This window comes from Esox lucius, chromosome 12, assembly GCF_011004845.1.
Source record: "Esox lucius isolate fEsoLuc1 chromosome 12, fEsoLuc1.pri, whole genome shotgun sequence".
NCBI classification, from domain to species: domain Eukaryota; kingdom Metazoa; phylum Chordata; class Actinopteri; order Esociformes; family Esocidae; genus Esox; species Esox lucius.
This window is the reverse complement of record NC_047580.1, coordinates 785385-809431: the sequence shown is the minus strand read 5'-3', so window position 1 is coordinate 809431 and position 24047 is coordinate 785385. Positions and strand designations below refer to the sequence as shown.

Genomic DNA, 24047 nt, shown 5'->3' with positions numbered 1-24047 from the left:
CTTGTGTAGATCTACAATCTTGTCCCTGACATTCCTGGACAGCTCTTTGGTCTTGGCCATGGTGCAGAGTTTGGAATCTGATTGATTTATTGCTTCTGTGGACAGGTGTCTTTAAATACAGGTAACAAACAGATTAGGAGCACTCCTTTTAAGAGTGTGCTGCTAATCTCAGCTCATTACCTGTATAAAAGACACCTGGGAGGCAGAAATCTTTCTGAGAGGGGACCAAATATTTATTTCACTCATTAAAATGCATTTAAATCTATAAAATTGTTGACATGGGTTTTTCTGGATTTTTTTGTTGTTATTCTGTCTCTCACTTTTCAAATAAACCTACCATTAAAATTATAGACTGATCATTTCTTTGTCAGTGGGCAAATGTACAAAATTAGCAGGGGATCAAATAATATTTTCCTCAATGTAATTGAAAAACATACACAGACGACTAAAGATGTTTCCTGCTTTCATGCCTGTTGGTCGCACAACGCAACTCTCCAGCTTCCTGCCTTTTGCCAGCCTTTCTTTCCTTTCTTTTAAATTTTCTTTAAATCTTTTACCTTTGTTTAATTTTTTGTTCTATATTTGTTTTAATCATATTTTACAATTTTATGTAATTTCTAAAATAGGACCTCAATTACATTTGAGTGATTTTTTATGATGGAGGAGCTAAGAAAGCTGTTGGAGGAACGGATCAACCGTTTAGAAGATCAATTTCAGAGTGAACGGCTGAATGAGACGATAACACAGCTTGAAATATGTGAGAGTGAACAATTCATTGACTCTGTAGCAGCTACTCTAGGGGTTGAACTACCAAATGCTAACGGACAGACAAAGATTGGTATACAAGGGATTACATCAAATCTAGACCACTCTGTCACAGACCTGGCTGCCACTCTCCCCTAGACATGTGCAAATGCCACTGGATTAACCCCAGAGGCTTTCAAACCAGCCTTCCTCAATGACATCTTAATGGCACAGCACTGGGGCTAGACTGAAGGCATCAACTCCAGCAGGGACTTGGTCGGACGTTGTGCGCCATAGAGGCAAATCCAGCAAGAAATCAAATAGTAGAGCACCAACCCTCAATCCACCACCTGAAATCACACTGCAAAACAGGTACGATCCTCTGACCCGGAACAAAATGTGTGTAAATGAACCTAAGGAAGCTAACCCCAACACTAGCATTAGGGCTAACCAAAATCCAAGAAATAGCCCTAAAACCACAGAGGACGAGGGAAAGAAATAATGTTGCTAACTCTACATCTGATAAGCCAGATACTACCTGGACGACATAACCAAGCATATCAGAATGGCAAAGACTGAAAACCTAACCATGGCTGACACCTGTAAGAGAGCTAACAGAAATGTTGCCAGTTATTCTCTCTACACATCCAAGCAACATGCAGATTATTATCTACACTACTTCTGACATTCTACAAAAGAAAACTGGCTCTGAGATCCTGAAAAAATATTTTTCTATGCTACTGGAGAAAAGAAACAACTTTCAAAAACATGTTCTCATCTCAGGCCCCATTCCAACCTTGGGGAAAGGAATTTAGTCTTTCAACAGACTCCTTGGGCTGAATACATGGCTGACATCGGCATGCCTTAACCACAGGATAAGGTTCATTGACAATTTCTATATTTTTTGGAACAGTAAAGACCGCTTTAGACCTGATGGGGTTCATCCAATAATGGGATGTCGGCTGCGGTCTTGGAATGCCATTCACAAACAAGATAAGCATGAAGGACAGTACTCCGCCCACAAAATCCAAGAAATAGCCCTAAAACCACAGAGGACGAGGGAAAGAAATAATGTTGCTAACTCTACATCTGATAAGCCAGATACTACCTGGACGACATAACCAAGCATATCAGAATGGCAAAGACTGAAAACCTAACCATGGCTGACACCTGTAAGAGAGCTAACAGAAATGTTGCCAGTTATTCTCTCTACACATCCAAGCAACATGCAGATTATTATCTACACTACTTCTGACATTCTACAAAAGAAAACTGGCTCTGAGATCCTGAAAAAATATTTTTCTATGCTACTGGAGAAAAGAAACAACTTTCAAAAACATGTTCTCATCTCAGGCCCCATTCCAACCTTGGGGAAAGGAATTTAGTCTTTCAACAGACTCCTTGGGCTGAATACATGGCTGACATCGGCATGCCTTAACCACAGGATAAGGTTCATTGACAATTTCTATATTTTTTGGAACAGTAAAGACCGCTTTAGACCTGATGGGGTTCATCCAATAATGGGATGTCGGCTGCGGTCTTGGAATGCCATTCACAAACAAGATAAGCATGAAGGACAGTACTCATAGGCAGAGTATTCACCCCCCTCTCCTGACCCTCTAACTAAAATCACCCAATGCTTCCAGAAGTTGTCCTTGTCCCAAATGGGGACACAACAACTCCAACACCCCCCCTTCACCACACACCCCCTCTCCCCCTCTATCACCCCCACCCTCTCCCCCTCTATCACCCCCACCCTCTATCATATATCTATTAAGCTGGCTTTAACTTAATATCAGATCTCTCGCCAACAAATCATTCTTGGCAAATTACATAATATCCTACAACCTAGATTTTATATTTCTCACTGAAACATGGCTAACAAAAGATTCTAGTGCTGCAATTCTTATCGAGACCGCACCCGAAAAATGTGTCTATATGAATGTGTCGAAATGGTAGGAAAGGAGGAAGAGTGGCTGCCCTATTCAAAGATACATTCCAGTGCAAAGAAAATACACTAGGTAATTTTATTTATTTTGAATACCTCTGTTTTACATTGAAGGGTACCCCCAAAATTTAGTTTTTAACCATTTACTCCACGATATTCTGATTTTGCTGAACTACTTTCTATTATAATCAGTTGATTATAACTTGTTTATTATTACAGGGGATTTTAACATCCACATACAGTGGGGCAAAACATTAATTACCCCAGCTATGCCGATGATACTCAAATATATATGGCTCTCTAACCATATGACAACAGCTCAATAGAATCTGTGTGTCACTGTATAGAGCACATAAATACTTGGATGAACCAACATTTTCTACAATTAAACAAAGGTAAAAAGAGATTATCGTGTTTGGCAACAAAAATAAAAGAACAAGTATTAGTAAAGAGCTGGATTCTCGGGCCCTTAAAACCAGGGATCAAGTGCGTAATCTTGGTGTTTTGATTGACTCAGACCTCACATTTAAGAGTCATACCAAAGCGGTCACCAAAATAACATTCTAAAAATATAGCCAGAATCAAAGGCTTGGTGTCCCAAAAAGACCAAGAGAAGCTCATCCATGCTTTTCTCTCTAGTAGGGTTGACTACTGTAATGGCCTCTTAACTGGACTCCCGAAAAAGACTAAAACAACTGCAGCTCATTCAGAACGCTGCTGCTAGAATGTTAACCAGGACCAAGAGAACAGAGCACATCACTCCGGTTCTTAAATCTTTGCATTGGCTTCCAGTCAGTTACAGAATAGATTTCAAAGTGGTGCTTTTTATAAATCTCTGAACGGTTTAGGACACGAATACATTTCTGATAATGTTTGCAGAATATAAATCGAGCAGGGCTCTTAGATCCATGAACACATGTCAGCTAGTAGAGCCCAGAGTCCAAACTAAACATGGAGAAGCTGAGCTGTACAAAACGGGAATAAACTACCAGATCTTAGACGTGCCCCAAATGTATCAATTTTTAAATCCAGGTTAAAAACATTTCTCTTCTCACGTGCCTATGACTGAGCACTTAAACTTTACCACACTGTTTAGCCTTTTATCTTCCCACTTTTAATCTTTATAGTGTTTCTTATTGTATTTTTTATTATTATGATGTATTAAATTAAATGGATGTTTTAATTTGATAATTTGTTTTTATTTTATTGTTTTCATATATTTTTCTTTGTAAATCACATTGAATTGCTTCGATGTATGAATTGTGCTATATGAATAAACTTGCTTGCTAAATAAGGTAAATGTGGTGGTTTGAGTTATAACGGAGAGCAGTTCCATTTGTGCTGTAGCTTACCATGCAGGCTATGCTCCAGATGTCTGCTGGAGTACCATATTCTGCCCCTATTAACACCTCCAGGGAACGGTACTGACGCGTCTGGATGTCTTCAGTGAAGTGTTTGTGCTGGAAAAGTAGACATTAACACTATGCTGTACCTTGCTATATCCACACAAAGACCCAAAACCCCAGTTTTCACCTAAAATCAAGTAAAACAGTTACTTACCACCCAGCAAGCATTGCCCAAGTCTGCAATCTTGATGCGGATTTTATCAGCGTTCTGTGGGTCCAGGGGATTGACCAGGAAATCTGAAGAGCTGAACACTAGCGAGTAAAAGAGGGACAACTTAGCTCTAAATCACAACAACTATAACATCTTACAACAGAAAAATAAGTGACGGGTGGAGCCAGATATGAATGGAGCAATTGAAGTGACAAAAGGGATTAGAGACTGAATGCCCTATGAGATACTGACTGCTGGGAGAGCGTTGGCTGTCTCTGCCAGTGGAGTAGCCTGACAGGGTGGACAGTGCAGACTCAGACGTGGCTGACAGTATGGAACCAGCAGACATCCCTGACAGGCCAGAGCCAGGGCTGGAGAAACGCATGGCGTTGTGGCCATTACAGCCATCCTCCATCCACAATGAGCCAGACCCCGGGTTGGCCTTTGTGTTAGCCGTGGACAAGCCTAGGATGTAGCAGTTCCCATTTACATTCACCACAGAGGAGCCTGGCGTAGGACATGGTACTAAAAGCAACCAGGATAGTTTAAAACATAGCTGCAACCTAATTACAGTTCAAAGGATTGGCATTGCAAAGTAGTTGGCCACTCACTGTTGAAGTTCATCTCATCCTGCCCCCAAAGGGTGCGGAGAGGGTTAGAGGGGTCTGGTGGAGAGGTCCCATCCAGCTCCTCCATCTTCTGCAGATCCACCAGCCGCTCCTCCAGCAGACGCTGCTGCCGCTTGGCCTTCCTCTTCAGCTTCTTCTTTTTGTTCTTGGTCACCTTGCCACTCTAGATAGATAAACAGATAGAGAGATGGAGAGAGTGAGAGAGGAGGATACAGAGTCAGGCCAAAGCATTTGCAGCTTTTCCAATCATGTCGCCAGCCAGACTGATGCTACCTGAAAACACTATAGACTCTGTCACTACTTAGGACTCAGTCCCGGAGTGTAAAAGAGAGTAAACGTCAGGCAGCAACACAAAAAAGTAGGGAGGTAGTAGTAAGAAGTACCAAAGAGGGAAGTATTCTGTGTTAGCCCAGCTCTTTCCTCAAAACAAGGCCACCTCAGATTCAGGATTATATATAATCTGTGTTTTAATAATATTATGGAGTGGAGAGTTCAGAGTAACTGTATCCATTTAGATCGGGTTGTCATCATCTCATGAGCTTATCCGGTATCGGGTCGCGGTGACAGCAGCTCCAGCAGGGGACCCCAAACTTCCCTTTCCCGAGCCACATTTGCCAGCTCTGACTGGGGGATCCCGAGGCGTTCCCAGGCCAGTGTCGAAATATAATCTCTCCACCTAGTCCTGGGCCTACCCTGAGGTCTTCTCCCAGCTGGACGTACCTAGAACACCTCCCTAGGGAGATGTCCTGGGGGCATCCTTACCAGATGCCTGAACCACCTCAACTGGCTCCTTTCGATGCAAAGATCGGGTTGCTCAATGATATTTCACATCATTACATCTGATTCTAATCCTGTCTCCTTGGCAGAACCAGAATTACACAAACCTTTCCAGTTTTCAAAACTTGCATGGGCACTTACAGACTTAACATTAAACTAACACAGCCTTTCTATATCCTGCTAGGTAGATGACCCCTATACTTTTAGCTACTGTTTTGTTGCCATTGCCAGTTCTCCTACAGAACGTCCATCTCTTCTGATGGTATCCCTTAAAGCTGACCCAGTGAACTCACATGTTAACAGGAACGCACATGGCCATTGGAACAGGCTTTGGCTCAACAGGTTAGTTAGCTCAGCTATGATTTTCTGTGCTGAGATTTCAGGAAGGGACAACTTGACCATAAGGGATCAGATGACACATTGTTGTCCAAGTCAATACGGCCTGAAAGCATAGGAGAGTCTAAATAGCACTAGGCCAGTCTCAAACCCATGTGCACTGGAAACAGTAGCAAGACCAGCCATCACTACACATTATTTAAGTATAGTGATGATATGAAGCCCTTTATTATCACATAGTTGTTCGGCTCCTTTTTAAATTGTAATGATAACAAAAATCACCCAAAATAGCCCGGATCAAAAGTTTACATACCCTTGAATGTTTGGCCTCGTTACAGACACACAAGATGACACACATGAAAATTAAAGGTGAATTTCCCAGACCTGTGGCTTTTTAAATTGCAATTAGTGTCTGTGTATAAATAGTCAATAAGTTTATTAGCTCTCACATGGATGCACTGAGACTAGACAATGAGCCATGGGGAGCAAAAAAAACTGTCAATAGACCTTGTGAAACAAGGTAATGGAATTTTATAAAGATGGAAAAGGATAAAAAAAAGATATCAAAAGCCTTGCAAATGCCAGTCAGTACTGTTCAATCACTTATTAAGAAGTGGAAAATTCAGGGATCTCTTGATACCAAGCCAAGGTCAGGTAGACCAACAAAGATTTCAGACAAAACTGACAGAGGAATTGTCCGGGCTACAAAGAAAAACCCACACATAACCTCAAGAGAAATTCAGGCTGTTCTGGAAAAAGACAGTGTGGATGTTTCAAGGAGCACAATACGATGATACCTGAAAAAAAATTAGCTGCATAGTCAAGTTGCCAGAAAGAAGCCTTTACTACGCCAATGCCACAACAAATTCTGGTTACAATATACCCGACCACACCTTGACAAGCCTCACAGCTTCTGGCACACTAATCTGGAGTGACGAGACCAAAAGAGAGCTTTACGGTCACAACCATAAGCGCTATATTTGAAGAGGTGTCAACAAGGCCTATCATGAACAGAGTACCATCCCCACTGTGAAACATCGTGGTGGCTCACTGATGATTTGGGGGTGTGTGTGACAACTGCGACCTCTGCTGGTTCACCTCCCCTTGCAGCGGGCGGGCCACAGCGGTCGACGTCACCGGCCTTCTGACACCACCGTCTCATCATACATTTCACCTGTGTCCCGTTTAGTGCACCTGTTCCTCATCATCGCTGTTTCCCCCGGTATATATGTTCCCTCTACTCCCCCTGTCTTTGTGTGTGATTGTCTCAACTGACAAAGAGCTGTACGACGCTTCGTCAACCATATATATTGTGTATTTCTTAAGGGTACCATTAAAATATCCTTCCACCACGCCTTCTCCTGCTCCTCCTTGTTCATCTAAACCCCGAAGCCGTGACAGTGTGTAAGCTCTAAAGGCACAGGGAATATTGTTAAAAATTATGGCAAGATGAATGCAGCATGTTATCAGAAAATACTGGAGAATTTGCATTTCTCTGCACGAAAGCCGCGCATGGGACAATATTGGAATTTCCATCACGACAATGACCTTAAGCACAAGGCCAAGTTGACCCTCCAGTGGTTCAGCAGAAAAAGGTGAAGGATCTGGAGTGGCAATCACACATTATGACCTCAATATTGAGCGACTCTGGGGAGATCTCAAACATGCGGTTCATGCAAGACGACCAAAGACTTTGCATGACCTGGAGGTGTTTTGCCAAGACAAAGCTATACCACCTGCAAGAATTCGGGGCCTCATAGGCAACTATTACACTGTCATTGACGCTAAAGGGGGCAATACACAGTATTAAGAAGGGTATGCAGAAGGGTATATGTGTTTTGCCTTATCACTCATGTTCTTTACAAATGGTACATACACTCACCTAAAGGATTATTAGGAACACCATACTAATACTGAGTTTGAACCCTTTCGCCTTCAGAACTGCCTTAATTCTACGTGGCATTGATTCAACAAGGTGCTGAAAGCATTCTTTAGAAATGTTGGCCCATATTGATAGGATAGCATCTTGCAGTTAATGGAGATTTGTGGGATGCACATCCAAGGCACGAAGCTCCCGTTCCACCACATCCCAAAGATGCTCTATTGGGTTGAGATCTGGTGACTGTGGGGGCCATTTCAGTACAGTGAACTCATTGTCATGTTCAAGAAACCAATTTGAAATGATTCGAGCTATGTGCATTATCCTGCTGGAAGTAGCCATCAAAGGATGGGTACATGGTGGTCATAAAGGGATGGACATGGTCAGAAACAATGCTCAGGTAGGCCGTGGAATTTAAACGATGCCCAATAGGCACTAAGGGGCCTAAAGTGTGCCAAGAAAACATTCCCCACACCATTACACCACCACCACCAGCCTGCATAGTGGTAACAAGGCATGATGGATCCATGTTCTCACTCTGTTTACGCCAAATTCTGACTCTACCATCTGAATGTCTCAACAGAAATCCAGACTCATCAGACCAGGCAACCTTCTTCCAGTCTTCAACTGTCCAATTTTGGTGAGCTTGTGCAAATTGTAGTGTAGATGAGTGGTACCCTATGGGGTCTTCTGCTGTTGTAGTCCATCCGCCTCAAGGTTGTGCGTGTTATGGCTTCACAAATGCTTTGCTGCATACCTCGGTTGTAACGAGTGGTTATTTCAGTCAAAGTGGCTCTTCTATCAGCTTGAATCAGTCGGCCCATTCTCCTCTGACCTCTAGCATCAACAAGGCATTTTCGCCCACAGGACTGCCGCATACTGGATGTTTGTCCCTTTTCACACCATTCTTTGTAAACCCTAGAAATGGTTGTGCGTGAAAATCCCAGTAACGGAGCAGATTGTGAAATACTCAGACTGGCCCGTCTGGCACCAACAACCATGCCATGCTCAAAATTGCTTAAATCACCTTTCTTTGCCATTCTGACATTCAGTTTGGAGTTCAGGAGATTGTCTTGACCAGGACCACACCCCTAAATGCATTGAAGCAACTGCCATGTGATTGGTTGATTTGATAATTGCAATAATGAGAAATTGAACAGGTGTTCCTAATAATCCTTTAGGTGAGTGTATATTACCAATTCTCCATGGGTATGCAAACTTTTGAGCACAACTCTTTATTAAGATGGCTAGGTGATATTCACCTGCTGTAGAGCAATTTATTATTTCAAGGATGAATAAAATAAATGACTGAAATAGAGCCATAAGGCATGTATAGAGATATATTTGAGGTGGCAGCAAAATCAAATTCAGAAAAACCAAGGAAGAAAAAATATATATAAAAAAACAAGGCCCTAAACATTTTCTTGCTCCTGTAAATTGCTTGGGATGAGAGCATCTGCTAAATAACCAGAATGATAAATAATATAAACAGACATTAAAAGAAAACATTGGCAGCTTTAAAACCACAAATACAGCCCTGCACAACAAAACTGTTAATCAAGGCAAAGTTAATCAAGTCACCACCTTAGATTATTAACATAAGCACGGCAAAACCAGGAAAGGAAAACTAAAGCGACAGAGTAAAGCGTAACAAAGAAACTGTGGACATTAATGACAAAGGCCTATTAAGCAGTGCAAACACCAGTTCAAATAGTAATCTACAATACTGTAGCCATTCTCCATAAAATATTCAGAATTTTTGAAAACTATAACTAGTTGTCATTGAATGGAGACAAACCTTATTTATCAAAAGCAATCAGTTGTGCATGTGAATGCTACATATTACACACATGCTCGATTATAGCAATTGGGCTTTGAACATTGCTTGTCCTGGAGGCGGCCTACTTCCAAAACCAATGCAATCACTTTTGACAGTGCAAACTCCTCCCACTGTGGTAACCCAGGCCAGATAATCAAATCCCCTCATTACGATCATTATTGGATAGCAACAAGAGCTTACTCTACGCTGACATTGAAAAGTGTCAGTCATAGAAGAAAGCAATTAAAACTGTATAGTTAAGTGTCAGACTGTGATGACCCAATCATTCTCTCTCTAACAACAGCCACAATTTCCATGCCCTCGTTTCAGAAACCAAACTGCTGTATTGACATGCAAAGAGACAAAATATTACAATTGCAAACTGAGACACACAAACCACTCCAGATGCACACACAGACATCACAAATTAGAGAATCCTTAAGAAACATCACACAAAACTTGAAATGAGTTATGACCAATGTTAAAGCATTGTTCATTAAAAGTGAGTTTTTTTTTAAATGTATTTGTACAAGGCTCTCTTCTGTGGCAGGCACAACTTTAGTCTGAACATACCTGGTTATCCCTTGGTGCGGTGCTAACTGCCATCAGAACAGAAGGGAAAAGGGAGGGAGGGATAGCAAACCGGAATGATCACAAAAACAAAAAAACAAGAAAAACAGGACAAAGTTAGAAAACAAATAGAGACAGAAGAAATGACGATGACCAGATTTCATATGAGAAAATAAGCAAGAGAGAGAAGAGATGCATAGGAAACATCTAAACACAGGCAGCAATCGCCAAAGATTTACTTGTAGACAAAATTGGGTCAACTGAGATCACAGGCTGTTGATGGAATCAACGTGAATAGAAAGTTATGACTTCAGGTAAGCTCATTTTGCCCTGGTGGCCAAATTTAATTAACTTGCCATTACAACTAGCAAAAGTATAGTCCTCCGGTCTGTGAATAGACTAATCCCACAGCCAATACAGCAAGAAACTCTTCTGCAGGTAAACAGCCCCTGACACTTCATAAAAGCAGAGGTTTTTCATTACACCTTTTGTGTAATTTAACACTAAAATATTGCTGACCTCAATCCATTATAATATCTAAATAATGTTGTGTTTTTGACTACTGAAATGGATACTGACACCTCAAAGGTGTACCATACAGTGCTGAGTATTTGCCCTCTTTCTGATATACTTTCTCAATTTTCAGATTGATTTAGCAATGCCGGTGTGCAAAAGATATGCACACTCAATAACTGGTTGCACAACAGTAATGCTGATTGTCAAATTGGCTGTACATCTATTCAGACTCTTCTATGCAGAAATGCTTTAACAACCAAATGAGTGTTTGTCAGCATAAACTTATGTTCTGTTATAACGTATCGATCAGGTTTGTCTGACTACTATGATTTAGAAGAAGCGTGTCCAAAGTGTTTTGGACCATTGTCTTGATACATGACCTAGCTGCTTCATTTGTGAGGCAGACACAAATTCATCTTTGTTTCCAATGACTTCAGCTTATCTCACACAATCTGCATTCCAATTACCTTTTTACCACATCTATAGATCTTTTTTTTATTTTCTATCTTTTGGCTCTGAACTCAAAGTTTGGATTTGAAATCAAATATTCACTGGGAATACATTTTGGCAGTTTCTTTGAGGGTATTTTGGTTCAGTAACATAGCAAACCTGTTTTTGAGGATAACTAGCGGTTTTCACTGTGCCGTGTTTCCCCGGTAGGTGTAAATGTTAGTATGGTAGTCACTAACATTTACACCTACCTCCTAGCACTAGAACCGACAGGCCTTTTTCACCCCTTATAACCGCCAGAGCAGATCGCCGTTTGGCGAATCATCCCTATTAGCATGGCCATTCTCCTCTGCAGCATCACCATCCAGCCAGAGCATCAGTTCATCTACTAGATCGTAATCAAACTATATAGAAGTCTAAAAAATAATGAATTACAGAAGTTCTGTTTTAAATAGTTAATGAATTTGAAAAATACAAGAATGTGTTTGTATTCATACCAAAATAAACACTAGTAAAAAGAGAATACATAGAAAAACGCAAGGTCCAAAATGATTTCAATGTCAATGCATAGCTCTAGTCTCATAGATTACTGGCATATATTTCTATAGGTAACATCAATAAGTTATCGAAAAACCGAGAGTAACTACTAGAAAAAGATGAGGTCCAAAATGAATAGGCTGTGAATGGCGCGTCTTTGCAAGACTTTCCCGGAGGTTATAGTGAGGCTATCAGTTTGATTTCAACGTAAATGCAGAGCTCTAGTCACCTAGATTATTGCCTTATTTTTTTATAGGTGACATTAAAAAGTTATCGAAATACCGAGAGCAGTTAGTAGAAAGAGATGTCATTGGAATTTCGTTTTGTTAATAATTATATAGCCTAATACATTTGGCTTCAGTAAAGTAAGCAGAGAAAATTCAAAGAGAGACAATAGGATGTGTGTGCGATTTAGTTTCTCTTTCCCCCCTACAATAATGTAGATTTACATTTGATTAATTAGCCTACACAATAAGCTGAATCTCCTATTGAAAAACGGTAACCCATGTGATAAGTAGCGTATATCATTTGTATTATATTTCAATAATAGACTTTTTCTAAGTTTATTATTGAAAGTTATAAGTTTTTATACGTTTTCATTAATCTGGGAGTATCGCACATTCATCCATTGACATCATGCAATCAGCAAGGGGGGATTAACGTCTGGGTACCATTTGGGTACCAACTCTAAGTGGCGTGGGCTGTTGGTGGATTAATTCAAAAAAGAAAAAAGGTAAATAGTCTAAATAGTTTTCTGTTCATCAGTTTAGAATTCCGACAACAGAACAATGTAATATACGCCTATTTAGGAAAAGTTATGGAAGGGGGAGGGTGTAGCTTCCAAAATGGCAGTTTTATTTTAATTACAAACTCAAACACCATTTGGCGTAGGCATTTGGCGGTTCTACTGCTAGAGTGTTCCTAGTCTACCTGACATGGTTTGGTCAACTGAGCTGTTAGAAATTGCTGAGCTCAACAGTACTTCCCTTCTTTTTGATGATGTTCCAAAATGTTGTTTTTGGTAAAACCTAGAGGAATAAGAAAGAATATCTAAGATTTGCCTTAGATATGTTAAAAATTCACGAAGTAATATTTGGTCTGTCTCTATAGGCACCACAATTGCTATTTTTTTGAAAGCTGTTTTTCTGATTTGTTCTGATGATCAGCCTCATAAATGACTTTGACTTTCGTCTTCATGTTGACAGACACCAAATTACATACGCAATTAGGCAATGCAAAGCCTACTATCAGGACTAGATATTGACAACTGTATTACGCCCCCAGAAACAATACGGAACACACCTGACAAATCAAACTCTGGTCAAACCAACTGCCCCAATAATGTGGGTGCCCTAAAATAAGGGGACTTTGTCAAGTGTTGTTGTTTCTAAATGGTGAAACCAGTAAACAGAAATAACCTCAAATCAAAGTTAAGAATCTACACTTTAACATCTGTCTGTGTGTACGCATATACAGCTCTGGAAAAAATTACGAGACCACTCCTAATTTTTGTTAAATCAGCATCTCAACATGTATGGCAGCCATTCCATTGCAGTGTCTGTTAAATCCCAACACAGCCACATCTCACTTTACTTAATGAGGTACTGATTAGGTGATAACCTGAACCCAATTTAATTTAATGAGGAAAAGTATAAAACCACTGCTGTGGTCATCACTATCCTCTTGCAATAGGACTAGCTGGATGGCAAAAACAGTGCAAGTAGTACCTCAAAAGTAATTTGAATAAAAGAATAACTATTCAGCATTCAAAAAACTTTGGGTGAGGAAAAGAAGGGTTAAATTCTTGCTTTACTGGCAGAGGGATACAGCGAGCGTCAGGTTGCTTCCATCCTGAAAATGTCTAAGACGGCAGTTCATAAGAACAAGGTCAAGCAACAGACATTGGGGACAACAAAGCTACCGACTGGCAGAGGGCGAAAACGACTGTCCACTGACCGAAATGACGGTCAACTCATTCAAATGTCCCTCAACAACCGTACAAAAAGAATGGCAAACAGCAGCTGGGGTGAAGTGCACAGTAAAGACGGTTCGAAACAGGAACCTAGGGGCAGGGCTGAAGTTGTGCAAAGCTTGAAAAAAGCCCCTTTATCAATGAGAAGCAAAAAGCCAGGCTGAAATTTGCAAAAGACCATAAGGATAGGACTGTACAGGAATGGAGTAAGGTCATCTTTGTAGGGTTGCACGATATTGGAAATAACTGACATGGCAATATGAATTTTTTCTGTGGTATATACACTCACCTAAAAGATTATTAGGAACACCATACTAATACTGTGTTTGACCCCCTTTCGCCTTCAGAACTGCCCTAATTCTACGTGGCATTGATTCAACAAGGTGCTGAAAGCATTCTTTAGAAATGTTGGCCCATATTGATAGGATAGCATCTTGCAGTTGGTGGAGATTTGTGGGATGCACATCCAGGGCACGAAGCTCCCGTTCCACCACATCCCAAAGATGCTCTATTGGGTTGAGATCTGGTGACTGTGGGGGCCATTTCAGTACAGTGAACTCATTGTCATGTTCAAGAAACCAATTTGAAATGATTCGAGCTTTGTGCATTATCCTGCGGGAAGTAGCCATCAAAGGATGGGTACATGGTGGTCATAAAGGGATGGACATGGTCAGAAACAATGCTCAGGTAGGCCGTGGCATTTAAACGATGCCCAATTGGCACTAAGGGGCCTAAAGTGTGCCAAGAAAACATCCCCCACACCATTACACCACCACCACCAGCCGGCACAGTGGTAACAAGGCATGATCGATTCATGTTCTCATTCTGTTTACGCCAAATTCTGACTCTACCATCTGAATGTCTCAACAGAAATCCAGACTCATCAGACCAGGCAACATTCTTCCAGTCTTCAACTGTCCAATTTTGGTGAGCTTGTGCAAATTGTAGCCTCTTTTTCCTATTTGTAGTGGAGATGAGTGGTACCCGGTGGGGTGTTCTGCTGTTGTAGCCCATCCGCCTCAAGGTTGTGCGTGTTGTGGCTTCACAAATGCTTTGCTGCATACCTCGGTTGTAACGAGTGGTTATTTCAGTCAAAGTTGCTCTTCTATCAGCTTGAATCAGTCGGCCCATTCTCCTCTGACCTCAAGCATCAACAAGGCATTTTCGCCCACAGGACTGCCGCATACTGGATGTTTTTCCCTTTTCACACCATTCTTTGTAAACCCTAGAAATGGTTGTGCGTGAAAATCCCAGTAACTGAGCAGATTGTGAAATACTCAGACCGGCCAGTCTGGCACCAACAACCATGCCATGCTCAAAATTGCTTAAATCACCTTTCTTTGCCATTCTGACATTCAGTTTGGAGTTCAGGAGATTGTCTTGACCAGGACCACACCCCTAAATGTATTGAAGCAACTGCCATGTGATTGGTTGATTAGATAATTGCATTAATGAGAAATTGAACAGGTGTTCCTAATAATCCTTTAGGTGAGTGTATTACGATATGAAAAAACAGAAAGAGCTTTGGCTATCAACCTGAGAGTCTGTATCCTTCATTCTTGTGCAATATGGACCAAAAGTCATCTCTCCATATTTCTGGCTGAATGGTGATATATGAAATATCTCAATATTCTTTGTGGTTTACATTCTCAGTTGTAAGCAAACTATGTGAGATGTCAAACACCTTTATCAATAAGACACTGATCAAAATAAGATGCAAATAAAGGGTTCATCTTATGTGAATATATCAAAAATGTAAAACAAAATTACATAAATATATAAAACAAAGTAACACCTTTGACAATACTCCTTCAGTTGTTAACACAATAATAGACTGATTGAAAAAGTGAACACACACGTTATCCTTTCCTGCAGAACAAGCTATAATTTAGCAAATATCCAAATGTAAATAAAGAAATCCTTATAAAATATATTACATAAAAGTATGCACATCTGAGAATACCTCTGCCGTTATTTAACATAACGAAGGCAGAACAAAACCAGAAAAGAAATTCGGCAAGCCTAGTTCAGCCAGCCCGTGATTAAAAGTGATGAATTTTGTTGCACTTACTGGATTCAAACCTGGGTCTCCCACGAGAGGCTGTGTTTTTAACCACTACGCCACACATTTACAGAGTGTTGGTATTGTGTCTCAACATGCGATAATTTTTTCCATTCATTGGCATCACGCCAAGTTTGAATATTTTGCTAGACACCATTAAGCATTGTGTAAAACTGACAAAGTTTCTTAAGTTTACCTCTGCCACAAATAGCATCTATGCACTGTATGGCCTTTGCCATAGACCGTTTTAACAGCTTATTAGCCAATAATAGGCTTACTAGTATCAACTAACTTACTAATCGCAACAGTCATAAGAATTGAGTAATTGCTAGCAAGACTAAAGATTAAGTTTACACTGCCAAAGCTATTTCATTTCATGGCACAATGTTACTTTTTTTTCGTGAATGACATTGATACAATAACTACCAACACAGGCTAGGTGACGACTTGCTCTGAGAAAGTAGTTTAGTTTTCAACTGATCAACTGAACACTTTAACAAACAACCAAACCTTTCCTTCAGGAGAGAGAAGAGGTCCTCCGAAGAGCGACACACTAGGCTCCATTGACCCTGAATGACTGGAGAGTTAGTTAGCATTTTACCAGATTATACGGTGGCTGTGGCGAAGCAGAGAGATGCTTTCTCTGAGGCCAAGCGACTCCTGCGGGGCCGCGAAGGAATAAAGTTCGGCATCCTGTATCCTGCAGTGCTTCGGCTAACGTCTCCAAATGTTCAGAATAAAAGGTCTGAAGATCCATCTGAAGCGGTAAACTTTATTGAGGCCAGCCTAAGACTGCGCAATAATCATGCTGTCTAATCAGCATTTTGATAAACCTGTGAGGTGGATGGATGAAGTGTTCACTAACACAGATTTAGATTTGTGAACAATATTTGAGAGAAACAGGCCTTTTGTGTACATAGAGAAAGTGTTAGATCAGCTCATGATAAACGGGGGCAAACACAAAAAAGTGTTGCGTTTATAATTTTGTTCAGTGTATACATATATACATATACACTCACCTAAAGAATTATTAGGAACACCTGTTAATTTCTCATTAATGCAATTATCTAATCAACCAATCACATGGCAGTTGCTTCAATGCATTTAGGGGTGTGGTCCTGGTCAAGACAATCTCCTGAACGCCAAACTCATCATCTTCTGCTTATCCGGGGTCGGGTTGCGGGGGCAGCAGTCTAAGCAGAGATGCCCAGACTTCCCTCTCCCTAGACACTTCCTCCAGCTCTTCCGGGGGGACACCGAGGTGTTCCCAGGCCAGCCGGGAGACATAGTCCCTCCAGCGTGTCCTAGGTCTTCCCTGGGGTCTCCTCCCGGTGGGACGGGACCGGAACACATTCCCAGGAATGCGTTCCGGGGGCATCTGAAACAGATGCCCAAGCCACCTCAGCTGACCCCTCTCGATGTGGAGGAGCAGCGGCTCTACTTTGAGCTCCTCCCGGGTGACCAAGCTTCTCACCCTATCTCTAAGGGATCGCCCAGCCACCCTGCGGAGAAAGCTCCTTTCGGCCGCCTGTATCCGGGATCTTGTCCTTTCGGCCTACCTGAGCATTGTTTCTGACCATGTCCATCCCTTTAGGTCCACCATGTACCCATCCTCTGATGGCTACCTCCAGCAGGATAATGCACCATGTCACAAAGTTTGAATCATTTCAAATTGGTTTCTTGAACATGACAATGAGTTCACTGTACTGAAATGGCCCCCACAGTCACCAGATCTCAACCCAATAGAGCATCTTTGGGATGTGGTGGAACGGGAGCTTCGTGCCTTGGATGTGCATCCCACAAATCTCCACCAACTGCAAGATGCTATCCTATCAATATGGGCCAACATTTCTAAAGAATGCTTTCAGCACCTTGTTGAATAAATGCCATGTAGAATTAAGGCAGTTCTGAAGGCGAAAGGGTTCAAACTCAGTATTAGTATGGCGTTCCTAATAATCCTTTAGGTGAGTGTATATACACACACACACACACACACACACACACACACACACACACACACAACGAACATCTGAATGATTCTGAGGAGAACTGGGTGAAAGTGTTGTGGTCAGATGAGACCAAAATCAAGCTCTTTGGCATCAACTCAACTCACCGTGTTTGGAGGAAGAGGAATGCTGCCTATCACCCCAAGAACACCATCCCCACCGTCAAACATGGTGGTGGAAACATTATGCTTTGGGGGTGTTTTTCTGCTAAGAGGACAGGACAACTTCTTTGCATTAAAGGGACGATTGACGGGGCCATGTACCGTCAAATCTTGGGTGAGAACCTCCTTCCCTCAGCCAGGGCATTGAAAATGTGTCATGGATGGTTATTCTAGCATGATAATCACCCAAAATACACAGCCAAGGCAACAAAAGAATGTCTCAAGAAGCAGCACATTAAGGTCCTGGAGTGGCCTAGCCAGTCTCCAGACCTTAATCCCATAGAAAATCTGTGGAGGGAGCTGAAGGTTCGAGTTGCCAAATGTCAGCCTCGAAACCTTAATGACTTGGGACAAAATCCCTCCTGAGATGTGTGCAAACCTGTTGCCCAACTACAAGAAACATCTGACCTCTGTGATTGCCAACAAGGGTTTTGCCCCCATGTGCTTAGTCATGTTTTGCAGAGGGGTTGAATACTTATTGTACTCATTAAAATGCAAATCAATTCATAACATTTTTGACATGCGTTTTTTCTGGAAATTCTTGTTGTTATTCTGTCCCTCACTGTTCAAATAAACCTACCATTAAAATTATAGATTGACAATTTCTTTGTCAGTGGGCAAATGTACAAAATCAGCAGTGGATCAAATACTTTTTCCCCTCAATGTATATGTACACACACACAAAACCTTGACTTACTGCTTGCCCTGGTTGTGGCTTTCTGGAAGGTTACATATTTGATAGCTGTGTGGAACTAGGGGGGGATAAGAGCGATATCCGTTATATTGGTAGATCAGCAGGGGTTCTCAAGGCTCGTTTATTCCGCCCCAAGTTATTTTTATGTTACAGAGACCACTTGGTTGTACATTCAGACAGACGAATATGGCTGAAAAGAGTAATTCGGGCCACATCAGGCTTATGAGCTAGAATATTAAGGGAATGCATAACCCAGTCAAACATAGCCGGATCTTTGCACATCTAAAATCCTTGGGGTCTGATATAATTTTCCTTCAGGAAACCCACCTTCAGACCAATGACCGGGCAAAACTCGAGAAAACTTGGATTGATACAATATTCGGCTCCAAATACGAAGACCGGTCCAGGGGGAAAGCCACTCTCATTAGAAAGGGTGTTCCATTTATCCCAACCTCAACTTACTCGGATATGAATGGAAGGTATGTGATAGTGACGGGCAGCCTGCTAGGTATGTGATAGTGACGGGCAGCCTGCTGGGCACGTGTGGCTCTGGCAAATATATATGGGCCAAATTGGGCTAATCTCAAGGTCTTTTCCCGCTTTATAACGGCCCTTCCAAATCTCAACAATCACCAGCTAATACTAGGTGGGGATTAAAATTGTGTGTTACACCCACATCTGGATCAATCTAAACCAAAGGCTGGTAGTGTGATATCAAAGGCAGGTGCTGTTATTCTTTTTTAAATTCCTATAGCGTTTTCGCAAGGTCATATTCAAGCACTTTCAAGGTCTTTTTTAAAGCTTTTTCCAGCACCTTACATCACCGTGAATTACATACCAATACATAGTCAAATTTATTATCTAGTGTTTATATCACATTAAGAGAGATAAACGCTATAAGCAGCCAAAATTGTGTTTCGAAATAGCAGAAGGATCAGATATTTGTCAAAACAATTACCCCAAACAAAATGACACTACAGGTTTACTTCACTTTCAATTAATTAATTTAAAATAAAAAAATGCAAACATTCGTCTTTGATGTAGTTAGTCAGATTCACCTCATTGACCTTTTTAACAATATTGTGCAAATCAAAACAACTTGAGTTGTCAAACACAGAATTAACAACACAAAATAGTGCTAAAGTATGTGGCCAAAAGTGCTACATGTGCTTTTTACAGATTAGGCCAAAAGTTGCACTTTATGTATATGGTATATAACCTCAAGTGCATATTTAACTTAATTTAACAATCAACACAACAAGATGTGTAAATGTAAACAAAATCAACTTAGTTGACTTCGGTGGACTTTATCCTGTAAAAAAAATAAAAAAATACACCAAACAACACAAAATACTGCAAAACTAAACAAATTAACTTAAGTGGCCTTTATCACTCTGTTAAATAAAACAAAACAAAAAACTGCACTAAACACCGAACATTGCACGTTAAGGCCATATAATACATTAAGGACCTATTAAGGAGTGTTTTTGAGCTCCTTCAGCTTGTCGTTTAGCTGTTTTTCTATAGCCTCCAGTCTTTTTTGTTTTTCTTTTGCAGCTCTGCGAAGACCATTTGTTTTCGAGATGAAGCTGAGTTTTTCAACCGATTCAGCTTTCTCTGCATTACTATCTGCAGATTTCAGAAGGACCCTTATGTCCTCCTCCATTCTCTTCTTTTTGGCCTTGATCACAGCTTTCTCTTCTGAGCAGTCTGCTCAACTTTTTTTTTCAACGTTTTTGGTCATCCAGATAATTGTGGTATTTCTGCCTGGCAGCAGCTGCAGAGAGGAGTAGCTCTTTCGTGTAGACTATGTTGAGCAGCCCTCCAACATGGTATACATGGTCATGAATGATCCGCTGAGCAATAAGAGAATCCTCTTGCAGGTTCTCCATCATCACCTCTTTGTTAACAGAAAACCCTCTCTCGACAGAGGCTTGACCATGGGAGAGAACCAGGACAAGTTTTACTACCTCACAGAGATGGCGAAACTCTACCTTGTTTGATAAATGTTCATGGTAGAATTCATCCAAACTTCCCACCTGTGGGTTGAAATTCCTACACATCAGATTGTGGTCATTAAATTGCCCAAACTCCCTCAGAATGTCATCACAGCTTTGTTCTTCAATGCGGCCAGATTACACGACGAGTTGAAAAACAGTGCTGAGTTTTCTGACACTTGTCTCTTTGCTTTTGAGGAGCACCCTTGGATCAAGGACAGACAGGCCTCTAACAAGCGGATATTTAAGTGGTGCCTTTTCAAACAGTTTAGACACCATCTTCAGTAAAAACAGCTTGCAGTTTTGTCTGAACTCCCGGCTCAGATTCTCAGAGGAGTTTTGTTTCATGTGCTCTTCTAGGGCTCGCTCAATGACAAATCCGATTCTCATTTTGGTGACATCAACGTGGTTGACTGAAGAAGCTTTACAGGGGTAGTTGCATCCTTCATGACACTGGGCTTGACAAACTTCTCCATTAGACCCTTCAGCCTATGTGAGAGCACCGCACATAAACGGAAACATGGGTTTGTCCGTCTGGTACAACTTCAAAAATGGTGTGATTTCCTTAGCTACCATTACAAAGAAGTTCAGCTTTGCTGGGAAGAGCACAAGCTCATCTTCAGGTAGAGAATAAGCTATCTTTCCCGTCCAGATCCAATTCAAATTACTATTATTTTAAGTTAACATTATACAATACGTCAGTGGCGTAGGTTTGATTTTTGAAATTGGTGGGGACCTTGTCATCAATATATAAATAAATATATTTTAAAGCGACACTAAAAGACTGCTTTAAAACTTTCACAGAGACCTAAAAACAGAAAACACAAAGCCTTTCTTTAAAGAGAATTTCGTTTTGTATTAATTGTATCTTAATTTTTATAATTTTTTCATCAACTAATTGCCTGGATTTAATGCATAAGAAGTAAAATGAGAAACTCTTTTCCAAAACACGATTAATCCATTTCAATAGTTTTCAGGAAAATTAAATGTTTTACCTAGACTCACACATTTTGTGAATATTCAATATATCCTGTAAACATTTTTTTTAACAATAATTATTAAATCAAACAACAATATTGTTGTTGATATATTCAGTATATTTTTTCTTTTCAAATGCTATAAATCCATCCATTCCCCCCCCCCGAAACGCTATAAATCCATCAAACATTTTTATTTTTTTCAAAAAATTATAGCATAGCATAGCATCATCTTCCGCTTATCCGGGGTCGGGTCGCGGGGGCAGCAGTCTAAGCAGGGATGCCCAGACTTCCCTCTCCGCAGACACTTCCTCCAGCTCTTCCGGGGGGACACCGAGGCGTTCCCAGGCCAGCCGGGAGACATAGTCCCTCCAGCGTGTCCTAGGTCTCCCCCGGGGTCTCTTCCCGGTGGGACGGGACCGGAACACCTTCCCAGGAAGGCGTTCCGGAGGCATCCGAAACAGATGCCCAAGCCACCTCAGCTGACCCCTCTCGATGTGGAGGAGCAGCGGCTCTACTCTGAGCTCCTCCTGGGTGACCGAGCTTCTCACCCTATCTCTAAGGGATCGCCCAGCCACCCTGCGGAGAAAGCTCATTTCGGCCGCCTGTATCCGGGATCTTGTCCTTTCGGTCATGACCCAAAGCTCATGACCATAGGTGAGAGTAGGAACGTATATTGACCGGTAAATCGAGAGCTTCGCCTTGCGGCTCAGCTCTTTCTTCACCACGACAGACCGATACATTGACCGCATTACTGCAGAAGCTGCACCGATCCGTCTGTCAATCTCCCGTTCCATCCTTCCCTCACTCGTGAACAGGACCCCTAGATACTTAAACTCCTCCACTTGAGGCAGGCACTCTCCACCAACCTGAAGTGGGCAAGCCACCCTTTTCCGACTGAGGACCATGGCCTCGGATTTGGAGGTACTGATTTTCATCCCCACCGCTTCACACTCGGCTGCAAACCGTCCAAGTGCATACTGAAGGTCCTGGCTTGAAGGGGCCAACACGACAACATCATCCGCAAAGAGCAGAGACGAAATCGTGTGGTCCCCAAACCTGACACCCTCCGGCCCCTGGCTGCGCCTAGAAATTCTGTCCATAAAAATTACGAACAGAACCGGTGACAAAGGGCAGCCCTGCCGGAGTCCAACATGCACAGGGAACAAGTCTGACTTACTGCCGGCAATGCGGACCAAGCTCCTGCTTCGGTCGTACAGGGACCTGACAGCCCTTAGCAAAGGACCCAGGACCCCATATTCCCGAAGCACTCTCCACAGGATGCCGCGAGGGACACAGTCGAATGCCTTCTCCAAATCCACAAAACACATGTGGACTGGTTGGGCAAACTCCCATGAACCCTCCATCACCCTGTAGAGGGTATAGAGCTGGTCCAGTGTTCCACGGCCTGGACGAAAACCACACTATTCCTCCTGAATCCGAGGTTCTACTATCGGCCGTATTCTCCTCTCCAGAACCCTGGCATAGACTTTCCCGGGGAGGCTGAGAAGTGTGATCCCCCTATAGTTGGAACACACCCTCCGGTCCCCCTTCTTATAAAGAGGGACCACCACCCCGGTCTGCCATCCCAGAGGCACTGTCCCCGACTGCCACGCGATGTTGCACAGGCGTGTCAGCCAAGACAGCCCCACAACATCCAGAGACTTGAGGTACTCAGGGCGGATCTCATCCACCCCCGGTGCCTTGCCACCGAGGAGTTTCTTAACCACCTCGGTGACTTCAGCCCGGGTGATGGACGAGTCCACCTCTGAGCCCTCATCCTCTGCTTCCTCAATGGAAGACGTGACGGCGGGATTGAGGAGATCCTCGAAGTACTCCTTCCACCGCCCGACGACATCCCCAGTTGAGGTCAACAGCTGCCCACCTCTACTGTAAACAGCGTTGGTAGGGCACTGTTTCCCTCTCCTGAGGCGCCGGATGGTTTGCCAGAATCTCTTCGAGGCCAGCCGATAGTCCTTCTCCATGGCCTCACCGAACTCCTCCCAGGCCCGAGTTTTTGCCTCCACAACCACCCTGGCTGCAGTCCGCTTGGCCTGTCGGTACCCGTCAGCTGCCTCTGGAGTCCACTTCACCACTCAAAAAATTATGTTGTCTTTTAAAAAAAGTATTTTGTCTTTTATTTGTCGTGTTTGCATTTATGAGGAAAAAACAAAGTTATGTGACCGTTCTCCATTACGGCCGTGAGCGCTCTAAAAGCGGTACTAAAATACTTTCATACTTTCACATAGACCTCAAAACAGAAAGCACAAAGCCTTTCTTTAAAACGAATTTTGTTTTGTATAAATTGTATCTTAATTTAAAAAAATGTTTCCACACATGACGATTATTAGGTAGGATAAACGTTCAGAATAAGATTCCATATAAGGAATAATTTGACGCTACGATGATGAGCATT

At 42.0% G+C, this 24047-nt stretch overlaps 1 protein-coding gene across 2 annotated transcripts in view; it reads right to left on the bottom strand.

The window, feature by feature from the left end:
• Positions 1-24047, bottom strand: part of srpk3 (SRSF protein kinase 3) — an 80830-nt gene that overhangs the window by 15229 nt on the left and 41554 nt on the right. Inside the window, exons 9-13 of one of the 2 annotated variants that reach the window (XM_020044375.2) lie at positions 10263-10288; positions 4861-5041; positions 4502-4774; positions 4253-4350; positions 4045-4152 (exon numbers count right to left, since the gene is read on the bottom strand). In XM_020044375.2, the coding sequence (XP_019899934.1) occupies positions 4045-4152; positions 4253-4350; positions 4502-4774; positions 4861-5041; positions 10263-10288 (686 nt within the window). The remainder of the gene's footprint in view (positions 1-4044; positions 4153-4252; positions 4351-4501; positions 4775-4860; positions 5042-10262; positions 10289-24047) is intronic. The other variant, XM_010865280.4, reaches the window with a different exon arrangement.